This window comes from Theropithecus gelada, chromosome 17 (assembly GCF_003255815.1).
Source record: "Theropithecus gelada isolate Dixy chromosome 17, Tgel_1.0, whole genome shotgun sequence".
Classification (NCBI taxonomy): Eukaryota; Metazoa; Chordata; class Mammalia; order Primates; family Cercopithecidae; genus Theropithecus; species Theropithecus gelada.
Window position 1 is genome coordinate 74,070,236 of NC_037685.1, and position 23,355 is coordinate 74,093,590.

Here is a 23,355-nt window from a genome sequence, read left to right on the forward strand (position 1 = left end):
CATGTTCTTGGCGGGGTGGGGGGGGGGGGGGGGGTGAGGGAACTGCTCTAAAACTGTTGCAACAGAAAGTGGCCGGTGACACAAGACTTGCTTGTATTAACTAAATCTGTGGACACTGTGTGTCCAACCCTTTAAATTTTCAGCTGCTGCTAGAAGAGAAAAAGCAAAGAAAAGATGTGAATGATTCCCATTAGGTGGCATCCCCTCTGAATGATTCAAACACCAGCAAAGGCGGCCCAGACAATTCATCACACTGGCAGCACCTGCTCCAGAGGCCCAGAGGTCTCTATCTGTAGAATAAAAACACAGGTGATGTTTCTCTTCTACCCACCACCGGGTTTCTAGCTCACTCTCATCTTCCTCTTGGAACTGACTCTCCACTCCTTTTCTTCAGATTAACATTTAACTACCATGATTAATATGCTCGTCCTAGCATTTACTCCCATCCTGACTAGTGCTATGACAGGGCATATGCAGCGCCCCAGGTAAGCTTTCTTCAGAGTCAATCATCTAAGAGGCTCTAAATTATTTGGCAATTAAGCCATCACTGTGTTCCCATAGAACTCTGGCATTACAGGTTTGCTACTTGCAGAAAATCAGGAAAAAAAAATGTATATACACACACACACACATTAAACGCATTCCACCCAAGCAGCACAATGACCAAACAAACTACAATGGACATTCACAGACAGACATATGCAAGCTGCTAACAGGATCCATAGGGGGCCCCGCCCTCCCGCATTCAGGCAGTGGCTGTGCTTGCTTACCTAGCCGCCTGGGCACCAGGTGAACTGGTTTAGCTCTGTTCTGCTCCTTCCACTTCTCCAGGTTGGCCAGCTCCTGTTCCGCAACTAAGCCAGGTGAGAAATATCAAATGGTCAGTTACTAGACTTCTAAAAGAAAACCAGTCCCTTCGAAGCATAAGAAACAACTATTAGAAGGCAGTTAACTACATATGAGCATGAGTGAACAAGACTTCCACGTTAGAAGCACAATATTCAGCCCTGACCCCTATGTGTCACCCTGGGCCCGGCCCTGTGGGACTTCTCACCAAGAATCAGCACAGAGGGTTCAAATTTGAAAAACCACCTGGGCTCCTACTAAAACAAGGAAGTATAGCTTTTCCTACCATTCTGGCATTTTTAAAACTCTGTATCAAGTTAATTTTTAAAGTTTCCTATAGATAATGTGTGCAAAACTAGAATATTTTCATGTCAATAAGAACTTTCCACACACAGGTAAACATATCCCCAGAGAATTCTGATGCCCATACTCGCTTTATGTTCAATGCTCCCCAAGCTTACTGCAACTCTAGGGAGCGAGGGCTCGGTGCCACGGGTGGGGACCCTGGCTCTGGTTTCTTGGGCACTCCCGACCGCCATGCAGAGTCGGCTTCCGGGGGAGCTGTGCTCATTTCCTAAATGTTCACTGTGCACGACAGCAGGGGGCGCCAGAGAGAAACTAGTTGTCACTCCAGCGCCTTCCCTTACCTCCTCTGAGACCTGTTTCAAATGTCCATTACTACAAAAACAAATTCTGAAACATTTCAGAATCCAGACCACATTGAGACTTAAGCTCCTGTTAAGTATTTAAATCAAAAGCTTGTAAAATACCAGATCGGCTGGCAGTTCCCGTAGTCCCTGCATGGCTGTGATTGTCATATTCTGCACTGACCCACTGTCCCACCCGGGACTACATGTCTGGTGGGGACTCTTTAGAGCGCTTTTTCCCTTTTGTGCCTTTCTGTCCATCATTAGTCATGAAGTTAAATTTCGTACCGATTATCTAATAAAGGAGACCATCGAATTTCAGCATAGCCCCACAGCTGGACTTGAACAGCCTACTATTTCTTTGTGAACTAAATGAACTTTAGTTCTCTTCCACCTCTAAAGCATAATGCTATAACTTTAAATGGCAGCATTTATATTTACCGTACATCAATTAAACATGTTATGCACACATTAAGTACAGAGAGTACAAAAACGAGTAAGATGTGGTCCCTGCCCTCAAGGAGGTTTATTGGCAATAAGTGTAAAGTTGTTCAAGCCAGTAGAAATCCAGAATCTACCATCGTGTCATGAGTTCTGTTACTAATGTAGAGAAACAAACTTAGAAGTGTTAATAGAATATTTTTAAAGGTATAATCAAAACTGCTGATGTTTTTTTAAAAAAAAAAAAACTTTATGAGATTTGGTGAGTCTATATAAATCAGAAAATAAAAATACTTCACACCAAAATAAACCAATTGTAAAAAGAGAGAAGCATTCTGAATGTTAAATGAATGGCTATACGTACTTCTTTGTATCTGATTTCTCCGGTTTACATTTGGTGCTATCAAGGTATATGCACTTGTGCTAAAAGGAAGAGAAAAAAAAATGCTTATTACCATGAGAAACTACCAATGCATATAAACCACCAGATATTTTTCCTTCCATTATACTGTATTTATGATCATTACCATCAAATAGGCACCATGAAAGATAATCTTCTTAAGTCCCTGGTCTGTTCTCTGGGACCTCACAATCTTGATGTCAAAGTAAAACAAAGGACATGACCAAATAAGGAAATATAAAAAATTCGATGAAGAGTGGCAAGTGACTAGTTGGTATACTGTCCTTGTAGGGCTCCACCATTCCTCTAGGTGGTGCTTGTGAGTAAATTCCTTTAAGATTGCTTTAGATTGGCATTCTCTTCCGTGTGACCACACCGAGGTACAGGAAACATTGGTACCTTTTTTGTTCCCACAGACTGAGCGTAGAGGCCATTTGCAATGCAGCCACCTCCTCTTGATGACCTGAGTAGCTAACTGGCTTTTAGGCTTTGACTTTTCTAGGACTATGTCCTCTGGGTTTCTTCTTCTAGGGACACAGGTTGAGCATAATCAGGGGCTCGGAGAAGCAAAGAGTCATTTCAAACAGGGGGATCAGGGAAGACTTTTTAAGCAAAAATATTCAACTCCATGACACTAGGAAGCTGTTAAAATATTGTGCGCTTTTGAGGGCAGAGAATGTGCTTGATTGATATGTATTCCAAGCCCCTGGCACAGTGTCTGGCACAAAGACACTGGCTGCTTGATAAATGTGGGCTGAATTAAAATAAAATGATGCTACAGACCTAGCCTGTGAGTCTGTGTTGGGGTGGCTCTTTTTTGAGATGATACATGTGATCCCACAAGAGCATGAACACTCCGTTAAGCAAAAATATAGCACAGTAACAGACTGCAGCATACGTGTAGGTACAGTTTTAAGAGAAATGCTGTGGATAAACACAACCAGCTTATAACTGTAGGATTTAAGAAGGGGAAAAAAAAATCCACCCAGATACTCTTGGAAGTCTCTCTCTTCTACCTGAATATACCATTTCAAAGGGCAAATTAGCAAAGATTGAACGGTAGAGGCCAAAAGCACTGATCAACAGAAGCCATTTCCTTCCTTATCTCATTATTTTTCTAGCAGCTAGCCTTCAGCCAGCTTCAAACTGGGCTTTAATTTTAGACTTGCAAATGTGAGGTGTGCAACAGCCTTTGCATGCAAATGGGGCTGCTGGATGCCCAATTACCTAATGTATATCAGCAGACGTTGCATGTGTAGCCTAGCATGCATACAACGTTATGAATACAAAATTAGGAGGCTGCCACTGGAAATTAATCCCTTGTCCATTGCATATTCTTTGTACACCCTAAGAAACATTTTTCACTCCTGAATTGCCAGTACTTTATAGGAGCTTGGAAGCTGCAATCCTGTGGGTAGTCCCTGGAAACTTGAATATGGTGCAGTGGTGAGCCATTCTACAGAGACTGAAAGCTGAAACATGAGATACTAGATGTAAATGCCCGTCATGAAATTGCTACACAATCTTCAGTGTCTGCTAACATTGTGGTATAGAGCTTTTCTCTATACCACAGATTTGACTATACTCCAGATCAGTAGTTCTCAGCCTTTATCGTGCATCATAATTACCAGAAGGGCTTGTCTGCGAGCTTGAGAGTTTCTAATTCAGTAGCTCTGTGATAGGGTCCAATAACTTACATTTTTAATGAGTTCCAAGATGATGCTGTTCTTGATCTAGGTACCACACTTGGAAAACCACTACTATAGAGCAATCAAGCTATCTTAGAACACTTGGGATAAAAGAAAACTTAGGGATTCATAAATCACTGGTAAAGACAGAGGTGAATCTCAGACCAAAGATCACCAGGTCAACTGAGCAACAGTGATGAGACTCCAATCTAGGACTTTTGACTTAGTTATCTGTCTGCAGCTAACTTTTCAATTCAATGTGCAAAGCACAAAATATGACCATCCTTTAACTTTAGCCCCTTGATAGACGTCCAAACCATGCAACCTACTTAACTGAACACTTATTATGGATTTATTATATTAGGGGCTTGTAGAGAATGAGGGGAGATTCCAAAACAGGGATACTAATCACTTTAACAGAACTTACGTTAGGAACAAGTCAAGAAAACACCAAAGCACCCCAAGAGAATATCCAACCACTCAACATGAGTTCTGGATGGGGAAAAAAACAAAAAAAAGAAATAAAAATAAATTAAAAAAGAATATCCAAACAAGTCTTAAAGTGGGATGATGTAAGTACTCAGAGATCCAAAACAGTGGAGATTCATAGAGACCTCAGAGGAGTAAAAAACCGAATAGCACGAAATAAGAATAGCAAGTTGAGGCTCAAAGAATAGGATCTGAAACAGCAAAAGTGTTTCTTTGCCAGGACTTTGCCAAAAGCAGCTTCACAGAGAATTTTCCAAGTCCATGAGTCTCTCTTACAGAAATTTTGCAAAAGGTTTGGAAAGAAAAATCAATCTGTTTGTAAAAGATTGTAGTCTACAGTATCTAATCTGGTTAAGTTTTTAACTGACATCATACTAGAATCTTCTGTCTTAGGAATAGGACTTCAGTCAATCTACGGCCAATGTGTGTAGCCTACAGGTACCTAATAGAGAAACGTAAAATAAAGGGAAAGAATTAGCTCTGAATTTAGAGGGTTTTTACTGAAAGCATTTTGGCATAAACCCAGGCAGTGGTCCCAGTAATAAACATTTTACGTACATTTTATGTGAATTCCTCGGCAACCATCTTAACAATATTTTATTGACTGAAAATGCCAAATCTAAAACATGTTATAATAGTCCCAAGAAAGCATTGCCAAGTAAATGGTAGGAACTTAGCTTCTATTTCTAGTTCTTAACATAGGAAGAAGAGCTTAAGTCAAAGGATATGCTTTTTATTTTTTAATATCATGTGTCACAGTGTAATGCCTTCGTAGATACACATATTCATCCCTTCTTTCTTAGCTTTCTCTTGACATGAATAGCAAGTATCATTTATTAATGTTTTCAGCCAATTAGTTTCTACCCACAGCAAAAGCCTTTGCTGTTTTAACCTATGTGCTATCTCTTTCAACAGCCTGACTCTCGAAGCTGCTGATCTAGACAAGTCCAACAATCAACATTTCGTATTCTCGTCATTTCCTGATTAAGCAACATTCAAGCCACTGAAATAAATGTATATATTTGAAAATGAGTCTTCTTAATTACCTCATTGAAATTTAATGAAATATCTCAATTTGTAAGATTGTTTTCACTTTCCAACAGCGCACATCCATGAGATATACTAAGAGAGAATATATGAAAGAACAGACGAGATAAAACGTTTTTCTGCACCACAAGTAACATAAAATAAAAAGATATTCAAGAAATGTTTGGCCAAGTGCAGTGGCTCATGTCTGTAATCTCAGTACTTTGGGAGGCTGAGAAGGGTGGATCACTTGAGGTCAGGAGTTCAAGACCAGCCTGACCAACACGGTAAAATCCCATCTCTACTAAAAATATAAAAATTTGCCGGGCGTGAAGGTGCACTCCTGTAATCCCAGCTACTGGGGAGGCTGAGGTAGGAGAATCGTTTGAACCCAGGGGGCAGAGGTTGCAGTGAGCTGAGATCGTGCCACTGCACTCCAGCCTGGCCTATAACAGCAAAACTGTGTCTCAAAAAAAAAAAAGAAAGAAAAAGAAAAGCAATGTTTTCCTTGTGAGGTCTCTCGAGTTACACAACTGCATCTTGTGCGTACATTCTTGCACAATTTTTATAACCTTTTATCAACAAGTACTCTGAAAAAAATGTTATGTTGAAGTTATCAAAAATATCTTGGCTGGCTAAAAGTATTACATAACTATATCCCCTGGTGTATACAAACTGCACCAGATGTAATTTAAATTTCTAATTAGGAACAACACTAGTTTGACTGAAAAAGAAATGCAGTTAAGAGCAAAAGTTCAGAAAGAGAAAATTAAGTGAAAAACATAATTTCAAGCAGAATAGTAGACATGTAAAGTCTACAGTCCTACAAAAAGTTGGTTTGAAGTTTTCATAGTTCAAGAAAATCCTATCCTTGGGTATACATAAATTGAAAAAAAAAAAAAAAAGACTTGGGGATAATCAAAGGCATTTGGATACTTACCTTTCTAGATAAGACATTCCATATTGGTTTTTGTTACATGACCTTCAATGTAGGAATCTGAAACTTACTGTTTTCAGTCAACACTGAGTCAAAACTTTTGAGGCATTTAGGTTTCCAAAAGTTTTTTCATACATAGACCAAATTCCCAAGAAAAATAGAAGATGATAAGACCAGGCTGAGCGAATTGCCCTTGACCCCTAATCCTATATCATAGCATCCCTGATCAAGTGTTCCACATCTCCAGTGTGAAAACGTTTATGAATTGTCTTTGGCCTCAGAAACTACAGAGGCTAAGACACTCTATGCACACCCAAGAAGCTAATGTGTAATTGATTCGTTCTTTCATCAATACAACTCATAGCTTCTGTTAGAGGGCTGAATAGACACACAGTGGGTAAAGACAGATAAATAAGCAGAAAATCATCAGGGCCTTTGTTTATAAGATGCCTTTACGAAAATTAGAAGCACACACACCCAGGATCCCATGGCTTAGTGAGACATTGTAAATTCATGTAAACTAGAAAAAGAGTGCTGCTTCTTTCAGGTGGAGGTAAAGACACATGTATGTATCTCAGCCACAAATCACACCTTAGCTAGGCAAGTGTGTGTAGTCACCAATCTGCGCAACCATATAGAATGGACCTGAGATGATGTATTTCTTCACTTAAACACACACCCATAAGTAAAAGCCACACACAAAAAAGTTAGCAAGAAAGAGTCACACTAAAAATATAAAGAGTGTATAAGAAGTACAATATTGCAGAGACTCACCATCTTTAAGAGGCCAAAAACCAATGATGGGACCATCATTGAGATGGAGACCAATTGGTAGGTACGCTTACAAAATGTCTTGTAACTACTTCCTCAGTAAAAATAACTATAAGAAATTCATATTTTTAAAACAGAGATGTCAGGTCTGGGATTTGATTGGATTCTACTTACAAGCTATTAAGTTAGCCTGTTACTGTTTCACAGACACTGGCAGAAGACATGAAATTCCTGGATCAGAGACAAAGACTTTATTACTCATGGCACAGTAGGCAGCATGAGCAACAGTTTATTTACATCTATTCTCTCTGGCCTCCAGTCTTATGGTGGGAGCAACAGGATGGATGCTGCACACATGGTGTGTTTGCATTGCAGCTGAGGAAATGCTTGGGGAATACACCATTTTTACGGCAGATAGTAAGTGAGCCTGGTCTTTATCCTGGGAGAACAAACCTCATCTCTCAAGGTTCCCAGCTAAATAAACAACTCTAAGAAATAGGTTAAAGAGTGGCCTTGGCACATCCAACAAAACATAAAAGTACAAGAGGCCCTAGGGGGACTCTCTTTTCCAGCAAGAGATTATTTAATATTAACATTCCTATTAAGAATGGCTTAATGATAAAGAAATTGATGTTTGCAGAAAAACCACTTATGAAATGTGCTATATATTTTCTCTTCCCATTATTTTTATTAATAGAACAGATTATGTCTATGTCTCAAGCATTACTCAAGGTTATCTATAACTTAAAGAAAAAAGAACACAAATGCAAGACATAGTGATATATTCCAAAATCTGTGCATAGAACATTTAGAAATGAAATCTATGTTTTCTGATTTTGAAAGAAACACACTTGTAAAGGAAAACTCAGAAAACTATTTTAGAAACATTAAAAAGTCACGCATAATCCCACCTCTCAAAGACCACAATTACAATTGTATTTGGGTGAATTTACTTTTCATCTATGTTCTATATATATAATTACACAGTTGCAATCATATTTTAAGTACAGTTGTACATCCTGCTTTCATTTATTTATTTATTTATTTATTTTTTTTTTTTTGAGACAGAGTCTCGCTCTGTCGCCCAGGCTGGAGTGCAGTGGCCGGATCTCAGCTCACTGCAAGCTCCGCCTCCCGGGTTTACGCCATTCTCCTGCCTCAGCCTCCCGAGTAGCTGGGACTACAGGCGCCCGCCACCTCGCCCGGCTAGTTTTCTGTATTTTTAGTAGAGATGGGGTTTCACCATGTTAGCCAGGATGGTCTCGATCTCCTGACCTTGTGATCCGCCCGTCTCGGCCTCCCAAAGTGCTGGGATTACAGGCTTGAGCCACCGCGCCCGGCCCCCTGCTTTCATTTATAAGTGGTTTTCCTAACTTGATTATATATGTAACATGCTTAACGCTCAATGGCTACATAGTATTTCATGACATTGGTGCATCACATAACCACTTCATCTATTGCAACTGTTTCAATTATTCACTATTACAAATAATCCTACAGGATGTACAAAGCATAACCTTTCAGCAGAACATTATCCAGAAGAAAACGCTAACAGTCCTCTGAAATCAATACTCTAAACAGGAATGTGGGCTACATTTAAACTTTTCTTCCTAAGATATCCTATTTACATTTCAAACATCTCAGAGACAACATAATCACATGATTAATTTCCACTCTCATGTTTGACTCCCTTTATTCTTAAACCAAAAGAGCTGTAGGCCCTACCCAACATTCACTCTCCCTTCCTCCTTACTAACAGCACTTCTGTATTATTCAGACAATGTGCCCAATTGAAAGACTACAGCCACCAACCTTCTGTATAGTTAGGTATAATTATGTGATGAAGTTTGAGAAATTGAGATGTAAGTGGAAGCCATTGAGAGGGATTTCTAGAAAGGCTCCTTTACATAGTGATAGACAATAGAAAAAGCTGTTTTGTTACTTTCCTTCTTCCCGGAAGGCTGAAGTGGTGGCTGGTGCTCAAGCAGTCCATGAGGCACCGGCATATGGAAGACATGATCAGGAATGGCAGAACAGAAAGACAGAAGCAGTCTGGGGCTCTGTGACCACGAAAACACCACATCAGTGGTAATCTCTTGCTGTACCGCTCAACTTCAAACCCTAATTCTGTTATTTCCTATCTGTACAACTTAGAGCAAATTATTTAGTTTTTCTATTTTTTCACCTGTAAAATCGTAATACCTATCCACTTCCTAGGATATAAAGTGCTGTGAACCCCAAATATCTGAGGCAGGCCTCAGTCAATTTAGAAAGTTTAAAGTTCGGGTGCGGTGGCTCACGCCTGTAATCCCAGCACTTTGAGAGGCCAAGGCGGGTGGATCACGAGGTCAGGAGATCGAGACCATCCTGGCTAACACGGTGAAACCCCGTCTCTACTAAAAATACAAAAAAAAATTAGCCGGGCGTGGTGACAGGCGCCTGTAGTCCCAGCTACTCAGGAGGCTGAGGCAGGAGAATGGTGTGAACCCAGGAGGCGGAGCTTGAAGTGAGCTGAGATCGCTCCACTGCACTCCAGCCTGGGCGACAGAGCAAGAAGACTCCATCTCAAAAAAAAAAAAAAAGAAAAGAAAGTTTATTTTGCCAAGGTTGAGGACGCACCCATGACACAGCTTCAGGAAGTCCTGATGCCATGTGCCCAAGGTGGTCAGTTTGGTTTTAGACATTTTAGGAAGACATGAAACATCAAAGAACATATGTAGATGAACATTGGTTTGGTCCAGAAAGGCAGGACAACTGGAAGCAAACGTGGGACAACTCATAGCAGGGAGGGGGCTTCCAGGTCATAACAGATAAGAGACAAACAGTTGCATTCTTTTGAGTTTCTGATTAGCCTCTCCAAAGGAGGCAATCAGATACACATTTATCTCAGTGAGCAGAGGACTGACTGAATAGAATGCAAGGCAGGTTTGCCCTGAGCAGTTCCCAGCTTGACTTTTCCCTTTAGCTTAGGGATTTGGGGACCCCAAGGTTTCTTTTCATTTCACAGTGCTTAGAACAATGCCAGAAAATAACAAATATTCTATTATAGTTTCCCATTATTTGTATTAGATCAGCCCTAGACTACCTACCTTCAGACTTATTTTATGGGAGAGAAATAAACAAAGACATAGGTACTTACTTAAGATACCTAAGGGGACATCTATTGCTTTGTATGTAATTATAATAACTATATATAACATATATGACATCTATTTTATATGTAATAAAACTTAGCCCTGAATCACTAGGACATCTCCTTTCCTCATGCTGTGACTGATTCCCTTTGCTGCACCTTCTTTCATAAATATATATCATTAAGTTTCTTTCTTTATATCCCTGTTTCTGGCTCTTCCCTTTTAACAACTGTATCCTGGTTCCTGATTCTTTCCTTTGAATACTAAGGACCACGGCATGAAACAAAGTAGTATTTATAAATAATACATCTTAAAAATTAGTACATATTTTTTCCCCTGTAAATGGTAGCATGATTCTGAGCCCAGGCTTTTTTCATTAAATTATTTATTAAAGAATAATGTACCTGCAGAAAACGGCACAAATTTTAAGCACACAGCTTCATAAGAAAAGCTCTTTTACATTCTCCAGGTTCCAAAAGAGAAAAGGAAAAAAATAACAAGAGGCACAATAAGTTTTAGAATATCACCTAAAATTATTATATTTCCCCCAATGTCTTAAGAAATTTTAAGCCTAACAAGTAAATATTATTAAAATGAATACCCATATACTATTTACTTATATTTACCAATTGTTAAATGTTTTCCCACATTTACTTTTTCTCTTTTAATCACATGAAAATAAGCTGCAGGGTCATAACACATCATCCCTAAATATTTTAGCATGTATCGCCTAAAAACAAAAGCAGTCTCCTACTTAAACATAATATCATTATCACACCCAAGAAATTTAACATTTATATTGCCTAATAGTCTATATTCACATTTCCAAATTGTTTCCATTTTAATATTCTTCCCTACCTTTACCTCCCCTAGATCCAGTTATGCATTACACATTTTGTTTGACATGTGTTTGTAGACTCTATGTGTTTGTAGACTCCTATAAGATCAGACAATTTCATTGACTTTTTTCTTTCTTTCTTTCTTTCATGACTGACATATTTGAAGAGTTCGGGTAACTTTTCTTATAGAATGCTTCACAATTTGGATGTAAGGAGATTATTATTTCCTCATGATTAGATTAGGTTACACATTTTTAGAAACAGTACTAGATAGGACATGTTATCCAAGATGCCACTGTGAGAACAAAGGTTGTTTCCTTGTGCAACTAAATAATAAGCCAATGTGAAAAACAGTATCTGTCTATATGATGGAGTGCAATCACAGTTTAAAACAAAGATTAGAAAAAGAGTATCTGTCACCTTCTACTGGCAATAGAAATCAAAGGGCATTGTATTAGTCCATTCTCATGCTGCTAATAAAGACATACCTGAGACTGGGTGATTTATAAAGAAAAAGAGGTTTAATGGACTCACAGTTCCACATGGCTGGGGAGGCCTCACAATCATGGTGGAAGGCAAAGGAGAAGCAAAGGCAGGTCTTACATGGTGGCAGGCAAGAGAGCACGTGCAGAGGAACTGCCCTTTATAAAAGCATCAGGTCTCATGAATCTTACTCACTTAAGAGAACAGCACAGGAAAAACATCCCCCATAATTCAATTACCTCCCACGGGTCCCTCTCATGATACATGGCGATTATGGGAGCTACAATTCAAGGTGAGATTTGGGTGGGGACACAGCCAAACCATATTAGGCATCATGGCCCTAAGGTTTTCCACTTGAAATAAAGAGTCATAGAGTGCAACCTGTACTTTAGAGATTTCTTTACACTAAACTCTTTGAAAAGTTTATTTCTAAGGGTCGGAATCGCAGGGGACTTTCACATTCTGTATTATTTTTGAAATGCTTGAGTTTTTATAACAAGCAGATATGACTTTACTTTTATAATCAGAGAAACATATTCCAAAGATTTTTAATAGAGAAATATTTAATATAAAAATTTCTTGGGGGGGTGGGGAGAGGTTGCATTGGGAGTTACACCTGATGTAAATGACAAGTTGATGGGTGCTGACGAGTTGATGGGTGCAGCACACCAACATGGCACAAGTATACATATGTAACAAACCTGCATGTTATGCACATGTACCCTAGAACTTAAAGTATAATAATAATAATAATAATAATAATAATAAAATAAAATCATTCCAGCCAGTCACAAAAAGAAAAAAAAATTTCTTAAAGCAGGGGCTCAGCTTTTCTTACAAGATTAGGTAGCATGGGTTTCTGCTCTCACTAGTACCATAGTAAAACAAACACTGGGCAATACTAGCCCTTGAGTTTTAATGATGGTAAATGTCTTCAGTTTTTCTACAGGACTTTAACGGATTTCCTTTTAAGTCTTCATATTTGCAGGGGGTGGGGGCCAGGGAATTACAAACATTACAGAACAAAGGAGCCATCATCAGCCGATTCTCTGATATAGAATAGACCCTTCAAATGCAGTCATTTCCCTTTGATTATTTTCTTTCCTCTTAAGCTTTTGTTTCAGATTCAAATACATTCTGAATAGACGCAATTAACCTTAATATGAATAACCTTACAGCACTCTACTGACTTTGAAGTAAGTAACCTTACTGTGTAATTGAACTAAGTTTCTTTTTTTCTCATTTCTGCTATGGTTCTACTGATTATTATAGGTATTATGTGTTTTCAAGCTTTCATCATCCTGTTGATTTATTGTTTCACCATTCCAGCTGTCGAAGACTTTTTGAGCAATTCCCATTCATTTTTGATATTGTATTTGAACAAAAATGATTGCTCCCCAAGCCTTGGCAGACCACAAATGCATACCATACTGAGGAATGGAATCCAGTGCAGAAAAGTTGGAAATTCCTTCTATACAGGACCATAATTTCTACCCTCCTGCACAAACAGGAATGTAAATTTGATCTAATCAAACCAAAATTATTTTTTATTTTCATCCACTCTCTCTCTTCTGTCATGCATAGAACTGTGTTTTTCAAACTGTAGGAGGTAACCCTCTAATGGGTTATGAAATCAATTCAATGGATTTATTTTTAATGCACAAGAATAGAAACAGTCAGAGGACATCACATATAATAAAGGTGAGAATTGTTTCGTGTAATTTTAGTTATATATACGCTAATATATACTCAGTCATGTACTAGGTCATGATGTCAAATGAATTGCTCACTGTAGGCTATGATCAGAAGTCTGAAAAAAAAGTCACTGGAAGTTACTATGTTGTTGAGGTTGCACAGTGAGAGTGAGATAACTGCTCTAATGTCAGAGATGTTTGAGCCAGAGAGACTCCATCTTGAATAGGGGCTGGGTAAAATAAGGCTAAAACCTACTGGACTGCATTCCCAGACAGTTAAGGCATTCTAAGTCACAGGATGAGATAGGAGGTTGGCACAAGATACAGGTCATAAAGACCTTGCTGATAAGACAGGTTTCAGTAAAGCCAGCTAAAACCCACCAAAACCAAGACAGCAACGAGAGTGACCTCTGGTTTTCCTCAATGCTACACTCCCACCAGCATCATGACAGTTTACAAATGCCATGGCAACATCAGGAAGTTACCCTAGATGGTCTAAAGAGGGGAAGCATGAATAACCCACCCCTTGTTTAGCATAAAATTAAGAAATAACCATAAAAATGGGCAACCAGCAGGCCTCGGGGCTGCTCTGCCTATGGAGTAGTCATTCTTTATTCCTTTACTTTCTTAATAAACTTGCTTTCACTTTGCTCTACAGACTTGCCCTGAATTCTTTCTTGTGTGACCTCCAAGAACCTTCTCTTGGGGTCCGGATCAGGACCCCTTGCCAGTAACACTGACACCAGGCTACCAAGCTCACCTGTCATTTGTGAAAAGCAGCAGAACAAAGGGAATCCTCAGAGAAACTTTTCTCCTGCAAACTACTTCTCTATTCAAATCATTTTAAAACTATGGTGGGGTTCACGACACGTTATCCCAAAATACGGACCTTGGCATTTGAGAAAATAGCAAAAGCAGGAAGTCCTCTCTGACCTTCTCCCATCTTTCTCCCTGAAGCAAGCCATACAAAATTTCTCTGACCGGCCGGGCACGGTGGCTCAAGCCTGTAATCCCAGCACTTTGGGAGGCCGAGGTGGGCGGATCACGAGGTCAGGAGATCCAGACCATCCTGGCTAACACAGTGAAACCCCATCTCTACTAAAAATACAAAAAACTAGCCGGGCATGGTGGCGGGCGCCTGTAGTCCCAGCTACTCGGGAGGCTGAGGCAGGAGAATGGCGGGAACCCGGGAGGCGGAGCTTGCAGTGAGCCGAGATCGCGCCACTGCACTCCAGCCTGGGCGATGAGCAAGACTCCATCTCAAAAAAAAAAAAAAAAAAAAAAAAATTTCTCTGACCTTCCTCTAAGGTAGGCCATAAGATCCTCGTTTCAGAGGGATCCTCCCTCCTCCCTAAACCCATAGGAAAGGAATGAAGACATAGAGACACAGAGAATTTGAACAAACAGGCCTTGCTAAGCTTCCCCAGTTTATGTCATTAGACCATACACCTTTTTCACCAATCATACTTCTATACACTATCCACTCTTCATCAAACCTAAGCATAAAAAGACACCGTTTTCCCTGGTTCTTTGAATCTTCATTTTTGGAAGCTCCTATGTCCTATAAAACTTATGTTAAAGGAATGGGTATGCTTTTCTCTTGTTAATCTATCTTTTTTTATAGGGATATCAGCCATGAACCTAGGGATAGGTAAGGAAAGAAATCTTCCCCTCTCTGCAACTGTAAATGTCACATTACTGCTTCCATATTCCACTCCCTTTAGCCTATAGAACTTCTCTTTTTGTAATGTCAATATAAAACAATGACAGGGCTGGGCGCAGTGGCTCATGCCTGTAATCTCAGCACTTTAGGAGGCCGAGGCAGGTGGATCACGAGGTCAGCAGTTCAAGACCTGCCTGACCTACATGGTGAAACCCTGTTTCTACTAAAAATACAAAAATTAACCAGGCACGGTGGTGGGCACCTGTAATCCCAGCTACTTAGGAGGCTGAGGCAGGAGAATCACCTGAATCCGGCAGGCAGAGTTTTCAGTGAGCTGAGACCGCACCATTGTACTCCAGCCTGGGTGACAGAGCAAGACTCCATCTCAGGGGGAAAAAAAAAAAAGATGATAGGACCTTAGCTAGCTGCACTATCACTCCTTCTATCTATCCTCCCTCTATACATCATATTCAAGATCTAGAATTTGGTAGATAGATGTAGGTTTGAATACTGGTTCTGTCACTCAAAAAGCCATGAGATCTTGGAAAATCATTTTATTTTCAAGACTCAGTTTCCTCATCTTTAAGGTAGCAAATGGCTTATCATGAAGAAACCATTCAGTAATGTACCTGACATACTTAACACAAGGTCTAGCACATGGTTAATCATTGAAAACACACGAGCTACTAAATGTTATTTTGGTTTGTCTCTCAGGAGTACCCAGTTTAATTATTCCAGGTCATAACTAATTTACTTCATGCTACAACAGGATTCCAATGCTTCATTACATTTCTCATTTCAAAAATAAGTCAAATAGTATTAGTATTAGTATCTGGTAATCATTGAGACATCTACCCAGCTCATTGAGACATGTCATTAGTAAGAGTTAAATACTATCTGTTGCTTTATAAACTTTCTGCATGCTAAAGATTGACTTAAATAATCCCCTAATGAATAACCATCTATATTGAGCCATCAAGAAGATTGCTCATTACAATCAATCACAGATACTCTCTTCCAGTGTACAGTGTACTATTATTTCATAACATTAAAAGGAACTCCAGCATTATTCAATTCTCTATTTCCAGGGAAGAATACTAGCCTGATGCATTCAGGCCACTTAGCATCTATAAGCAGAATTTTATTTCCTCATAATCATATAGAGAAGGAAATTGAAAATATGGACATTGCAGTGAGGAAGCAATAGTGAAAACAGTTCTAATATGCTCTAATAAGTTTGTAAAAACTTGCACTTAATTTCAGAATATTGTATGTGGCTTATTCAGATGCAAATAATGTGAGTCAAAATGACTTAAGTTCTGTCTTAGACATAAGAAACCATACTTCAGGATTTCAGAAAATAGACACTAAATAGTGATATTTATAAAAATTTAACACTATAACTTAGTGACTTTATTATTGTATATCCCACCTTGTATCCCATGTTATAATTACAGAATACTTTACAAAATTTAACAATGCTTTTTAAGGAGAAAAGAGAAAAATCAGGACTGGCCATGATGAACTGCTCTTACCAAACCATCATTGATTCTCCTTTTATCTCCCTTGAGAGTTTGGGGATGAAGAGAAGGATTACAAAGATTATTTCCTTCCCTCGAGCATAACAAACTGGTGGGATGCATTGAGATTGGATCAAGGAAATTAGGAAATGTGTTTTCTGGGCCCTAAATTAGGAAATGAGAAAAAGAATGGGTTTCCCCAATCTGCATAGACAGAATGCCATCAACAGACATAAATAAGATGTCTAAGTGTTGAGGTTGCAGTAGGGTGTTTTAGAGACTGTATTAGTTTCAGTCCTTCAGAAGCTGACACCAAGACAGAGTTAGACATGCAAGAGATGGATAAGGGGGAATGCTTGTGAAGAATGAAAGGGGGAGCAGGAGTAGGCAAGGAAAGCCTTGAGAACAAGACCAGGTCTGATTCCTATTGCCAAAACCTAAATAAAAGACAACGAGAGAGGCTCTCCTAAAGAAAATTATATTTATTCTGGATTGAGCATTGCAATGGGAATACAGTGGGTATGTTCAGCAAGGCAAAGGAAGACCAGGGTTTTTAAAGGAAAAGTGAGGAGGGTGATATAAGTTGTTTGAGACAAATATCCTTGGCTACAAGAATCAACAAGTGTAGAATCAATCCAAGGTTGGACAGACAGTTGCTAGGCAGATGTCCTTGCAGAAGTATTTTTTAAGGTTGTAGCTTTTGTGCAAAGTTGTAGTCTTTGCGGAGCCTTTTATGAGAGTTCTTGTTATCAGGCATATGTGCGTGAGAATCCTCCCTTCATGGCCCCAGCTCCACATGTTTGACACAAGTGACCTCATTTGGAGTCTGACAACTTTCATTCTATGAAAGGACGGAAGGAAAAGGATTGAGTAGCAAGATCCTCAGAGTGTTATACAGTTCTGAGAAAATCTTGGACAGGAATATGGGGAGTCTTCCAGCAAAAGTTGCCCAATAGAGGAGTCCCACATGGGCCAAGAATAGGCTAGCTCTAAAACCATCCGAAGAAAATTGTATAAAATTGAGCAAGAGAAAAATAAAACAATAAAATGCAACCGGGCTTGCAGCAGCAATCATTAAGCCAGCTTGCCCTTTGGTCTACTTCCTTGTAGCCAGTTGCTGCTGGCTAGCCCAGCTTTGAGTTGTCCAACAGACAACCTCAGATCTTCTAGCCCCTCACTCTCCATGAATCCCCTTAAAAACCCTTGTCCAGTACCCGTGGAAGAAACAAATTTGAGGCTTGAGAATTCTTCCTGTTTCTTCACTGAGAACGTCACAATGATTAAACTCTTCCTCTGCTGCAAGTGCCATTGTCAGTATAGGGATCTGTTGCTGCACAGACGGCATATAAGCCTAGCAGTTCTGCAACAGCACTGGCACCCTGGAATGCTCAGTCATTGGCTGGGACGGGTGGGCACAAGCCAGCACTCACAGGGAAGGTGTAATGGATCCAAAAGGGTGGCAGCTGGGGCCGTCAGCTGACTATTCTCCCCACTGTAAGTTCTTCTGAAGACAATCTGAACAACAAGTTTCTCTGGCTGTTCAGAGGCCACTTAAACTCCTGTGATATAATACAAAATAAATATTTGGTCATGGTCCCTGGTTCCTGGGACAGAGTTCCCAAAACCCTTGGGATTCCCAGAGTGCTAAGTGTCTACTGTATGCTAATGACTGTTGGTGAGGTCCCTTGACAGCTAGCTTAAGAACCAAGACTAGTAGCTAGAAAAACCAACTATGAGATTGGAGAGTTAAAACTTTCAGCCCCATCTCCATTTCTGGGGAGAGGAGGGGGCTGGAGATTTAATCACCAATGGCCACTGGACTTATTCAATTATGCCTAGGTAATAAAGCCTCAATAACAGTTCTTGAACTATAAGGTTTAGGGGTCTTCCAGGTTGGAGCGCACATCAACGTACCTAGAGTATGGAAACTCTTCACACCCCACCACCTACCCCTTCATCCCCCAAGAGATGCCTTACGCATCTCTTCCACTTTACTGAGTTGTATCCCTTATGATAAACCTATAATCATAAATATAGTAATTTCTGCGAGTTTTGTGAGTCACTCTAGTGAATTATCAAAACTGGGGAAGGGGAGATGCATGGGAACCCCCAACTTTGTAGTCTGGTGGGGAGACATACAGGTAGCCTGGAGACTCCATTTGCAGCTAGTGTCTGAAGTCTGAAGTGGGGGGCAGTTTTGCAGGACGGAGCCCTTAATTTGTGGGGTCCACACTAACTCTGAGTAGTTAGTGTTAGAACTGAACTGTGGGACACCTAGTTGGGGTCAGAGTTAGTTGGTGTTAGAATGACATATTTGGTGTCAGGAAAAAAAAACAACACGCAACTCCTAACAATCCTGTAGACCAAAGCTCAAACGTCACGTCTGAGGAAAGATCTTCCTGCTCCCAAGACCAGCTCAGACCCTGGCTTTCCTGGCAAGCTTGTCCAGCCCAGGGCCCACAAGGTGCATGTAAGCCCAGGCGACTCAGGACTGCTTTGAATGTGGCCCAACACAAATTCATAAACTTTATTAAAACATGGAGTTTTTTTTTTTGCGATTTTTTTTAAAGCTCATCCGCTACCATTAGTGTTGGTGTATTTTATGTGGGGCCTGAGACGATTTTCCAATGTGGCCCCAGGAAGCCTCTGCTTTATAGTATACATATTTATTCACATTTTAATAAATGTCTGTCCCATCAATTAGACAGTAAGCTTCATAAGGGCTTATTTTTGTTGAATAGTTATTTGTTCCTAGTTTTTAATTAGTTCTTTTAAGCTAGAGGTCCTCTCATTCCATGCTGCTTATGAGGATTGAGAGTCCATATACATAGTGTGCTCCTACATACTAGGCACTGCATAAGTTCTATAGTTATCATTGCTCATGTTGAAATCTCTATAATACTAATACGAAGTAGGCCACAAAAATGTTAAGATTAACATAATTTACATACAAATTCAGCTCAAGTTAACTGTAAAATAAAATTCCATATTATAGGTTTGTTTTCAAAATATCTTTTTATTTTCTTCAAACAGCATCAAGCTAAAGGACCAGGTATGGTTAGACAAGTACAAGAATGTGAACTCAACCCTGTATTACTAGCACAGGCAAGACCCCATTTCCCAGAATTGGATAAAAACTAGGTAAATGCATGTCTCTGTCTTATATTTATCTAGAGGTGATATAAATAATGTAAAATATTTACAAACAAGCAGAACATTAAAAGGAAGGATAAAGGTTTACTTTGGATTAGAAGTTTGTGTAAGCTTTTTTCTCTCTTGATTTGTGTAGATAGCTTTGCTATTTAAGGACAAGATAAAAATCACCACGTAAAACTAATTGGGAAAGCCAGTATGAATTAGTAAATACTTGTAATAACTTAAATCCAAATTCATCAAGAACTCAATCTTGTCTGAGAGTCTATCAGAGATACTCAGAATCATTTAATATATTGATAGCCATAGATTTTTACTAGTATACTTTGTTTCTATGCAAGTAGGTGGTTTATTTATTTATTTGAGACAGGGTCTCACTCTGTTAACAGCCCAGGCTTGAGTACAGTGGTACAATCACAGCTCACTGTAGTCTTGGAGCTCCTGAGCTCAAGCTATCCTCCTGCCTCAGCCTCTCGAGCAGCTGGGACACAGGTATGTGCCACTGTGCTCAAAAAAAATTTATTTTTTTTTTTTTTTTTTTTTTTTTGTGGAGAGACAAGGGCCTCCCTATGTTACTCCTGGACTAAAGCAATCCTCCCACATTGGCTTCCCAAAGTGCTGAGGTGACAGGCACAAACCCCTGCACCTGATCACAAGTAGGTGTTTTAAACCAGTGTTTGTTTGTTTTGTTTTGTTTTGTTTTGAGACGGAGTCTCGCTCTGTCGCCCAGGCTGGAGTGCAGCCACAGGATCTCAGCTCACTGCAAGCTCCGCCTCCTGGGTTTACGCCATTCCGAGTAGCTGGGACTACAGGCGCCCGCCACCACGCCGGCTAGTTTTTTTTTTTGTATTTTTTTTTAGTAGAGACGGGGTTTCACCGTGTTAGCCAGGATGGTCTTGATCTCCTGACCTCCTGATCCGCCCGTCTCGGCCTCCCAAAGTGCTGGGATTACAGGCTTGGGCCACCGCACCCGGCCAAACCAGTGTTTTTTGTGTGTGTTTTTAACAAGGCACAAACACTCGACTTAAGGGTGACAGCATAGTACTTTAACAGGCATAAAGTTATGTTTTCCACATATATATGTGGAAAAATTAAAACCCTATGAAGTTGTTATTGGCTCATATTAAGTAATGAGGAAACTGAGGCATAAAGTAGCTAAGGATTTTGTTCAAAGAGCAAGTGATGGCATAATCAGAACTGAACCCAGGTCTACCCGGCATCAGAGCCCATATTCCTAATCCCCACACTGGGGCTGCAGGAGGAAATTAATGGAAGGATGCACACAAAACAAGACAAATCTTTTACCATATAAATTCACATTATGAGTAGATAAATGAAGCTGTACTATTAAAGCACTTAACTCTATCCTCTTTTTTTTTGTTTTGTTTCGTTTTTGAGACAGAGTCTCGCTCTGTTGCCCAGGCTGGAGTGCAGCGGCGCGATCTTGGCTCACTGCAAGCTCCGCCTCCCGGGTTCATGCCATTCTCCCGCCTCAGCCTCCCAAGTAGCTGGGACTACAGGCGCCCACCACCACACCCGGCTAATTTTTTGTATTTTTAGAAGAGACGGGGTTTCAACGTGTTAGCCGGGATGGTCTCGATCTCCTGACCTCGTGATCTGCCTGCCTCAGCCCCCAAAGTGCTGGGATTACAGGTGTGAGCCACCACGCCCAGCCTCTTTATTTTTTTAAATCAGAAAGTGTTTCTAATTTTTTATCCCCAAAATAAATAAAGACTTCTTTATTTTGGGGCAGGGGGTGGGCAGCTAATTCTACTGAGATATGTGCCATTTATTTTCCTTGGTTTTCCAACTCCATTAAAGGAAACAAGTGAGAAAGTGAATCTAAGTAACTAATGGAGATGCAACAAAAATTCAAAGTTGTCCCAACAGGATCTCAGACATCAAACCCCTAAAAGGGAATATATAATTCTGTACTTACTGCAACTGGTTTATGTTGGGGGGGGGGGGGGGAAGGAAGACTCAGTGAGAGATAACTAAACACTTCCTGGTATTTTTTAATGGTTTATTTGAAAATCTTTTTAGGAATTGCAAAACAGTGTGCAATGAGGTCTTCAGGGTATTAAGGCCTGGATAACCCATCCGAAAACTGCCTGTTTCTGAGCAGTCTGGTCTAGCAAGATTCTGGGGTAATTACAACCAAATAAGAAAATAGATGCAACAGTTAACACTTATGTGATGATATGAGCTTGAAAATAAACGGTTATATCTAAATAAACGCTTTTTAACAGAAAAAAGTAAAGCAAATAATGTTCATCATTAACTATTCATGGACATGAGACCATATGTCTATGACCTTCGTTACTGTTAAGTACTATAGCTTGTAGATATGCAGGTTACTTGAAAGTAATGGGCTGCTTCTATCGTGGCAAGACACCAATTATTCTGAGGAGGAAAGAAATGCAACAATCTCTAATTGATTTCCAGATTATCCACCCCATCTAAGGGTAAACCTAAGCTGAATAATATTAAAGGCCTGGTACTTTCAAAAGCTAAGGGATGAAAGAAAATCTACTGTTTATCGGCCATAAGGTTATATACTGTTTCTTAGCAACCAGGGTTTGTCTTTCGTAGGACTAGAAGTCGATGAAAAAGGAGACACTAAAAATAAAACCATTTGGACAGTTCCAATTCACAGAGGCAGCACTTCAAAGGCAGTGATGTTGTGATAAACCATACTGCTGAGTTAAAGAAGTTCATTCCTTTGGCTGGAAAGAGAGGCTTATGACACTTGCATAATAAATGTTTCCCAGATACTCACTGCAGTCCCTGAATCTAAGACCAGGAATAAATGCTACCTATCTGTTCTTGCACAGAGCACATATCAACATCAGGGACAAGAGTTACTACGGTCACTCACCTCCTCACTCACTCAGCTCCACTCCTCTGGTTGTAAGAGGCTAGTTTATCCGGGAGTCTTGCTGGGGCACAGGCTTGCTCCTACCTAGAGGCAGAATTTGAATCTTCTACCCCATATCACATTTCTTGTTGACCCTTACCTGTTAGTGTCTGATATAGTAATTCCATTTAGGGCACCAAGTTTTGTTTTTTTGTTTTGTTTTGTGTTGAGACAGAGTCTTGTTCTCTTGCCCAGGCTGGAGTGCAACGGTGAGATTTCGGCTCACTGCAACCTCCGTCTCCCTGGTTCAAGCGATTCTCCTACCTCAGCCTCCCAAGTAGCCGGGACTACAGGCGCGTGCCATCACACCCAGTTTATTATTTTATCTTTAGTAAAGACGGGGTTTCACCATGTTGGCCAGGCTGGTTTCGAACTCCTGACCTCAGGTGATCTGCCTGCCTTGGCCCCGCAAAGTGCTGGGATTACAGGCTTGAGCCAACGCGCCTGGCTGGGCACCAAGTTTTTAAAAAACAGTAAAGGAAAAGTTATTTCCATACTGGTTGGAGTATGAGCTCTGGAGATACCTGGAAAATGACATCTTACTGGATGCCTAGGCAGTTCCTACGCACCCACATCTTTCAATCCTGTAGCCAGTCACAAAAGTCAGAAAAGTAGTGTTCCTAGAAGGAACCGGGCTGGTTATTTGGACTGCAAACTAGCAAACTCTATTTATAAGGTAAGGCATGGATGCTTTCATTTAAGCAAAT

The 23,355-nt window shown here is 40.1% G+C and overlaps 1 protein-coding gene across 1 annotated transcript in view; it reads right to left on the minus strand.

The window, feature by feature from the left end:
• EPSTI1 (epithelial stromal interaction 1) overlaps positions 1-23,355 on the minus strand; it is a 112,368-nt gene that overhangs the window by 88,286 nt on the left and 727 nt on the right. The window contains exons 2-3 of the mRNA XM_025364294.1: positions 2,299-2,357; positions 771-854 (exon numbers count right to left, since the gene is read on the minus strand). Of these exons, the coding sequence (XP_025220079.1) occupies positions 771-854; positions 2,299-2,357 (143 nt within the window). The remainder of the gene's footprint in view (positions 1-770; positions 855-2,298; positions 2,358-23,355) is intronic.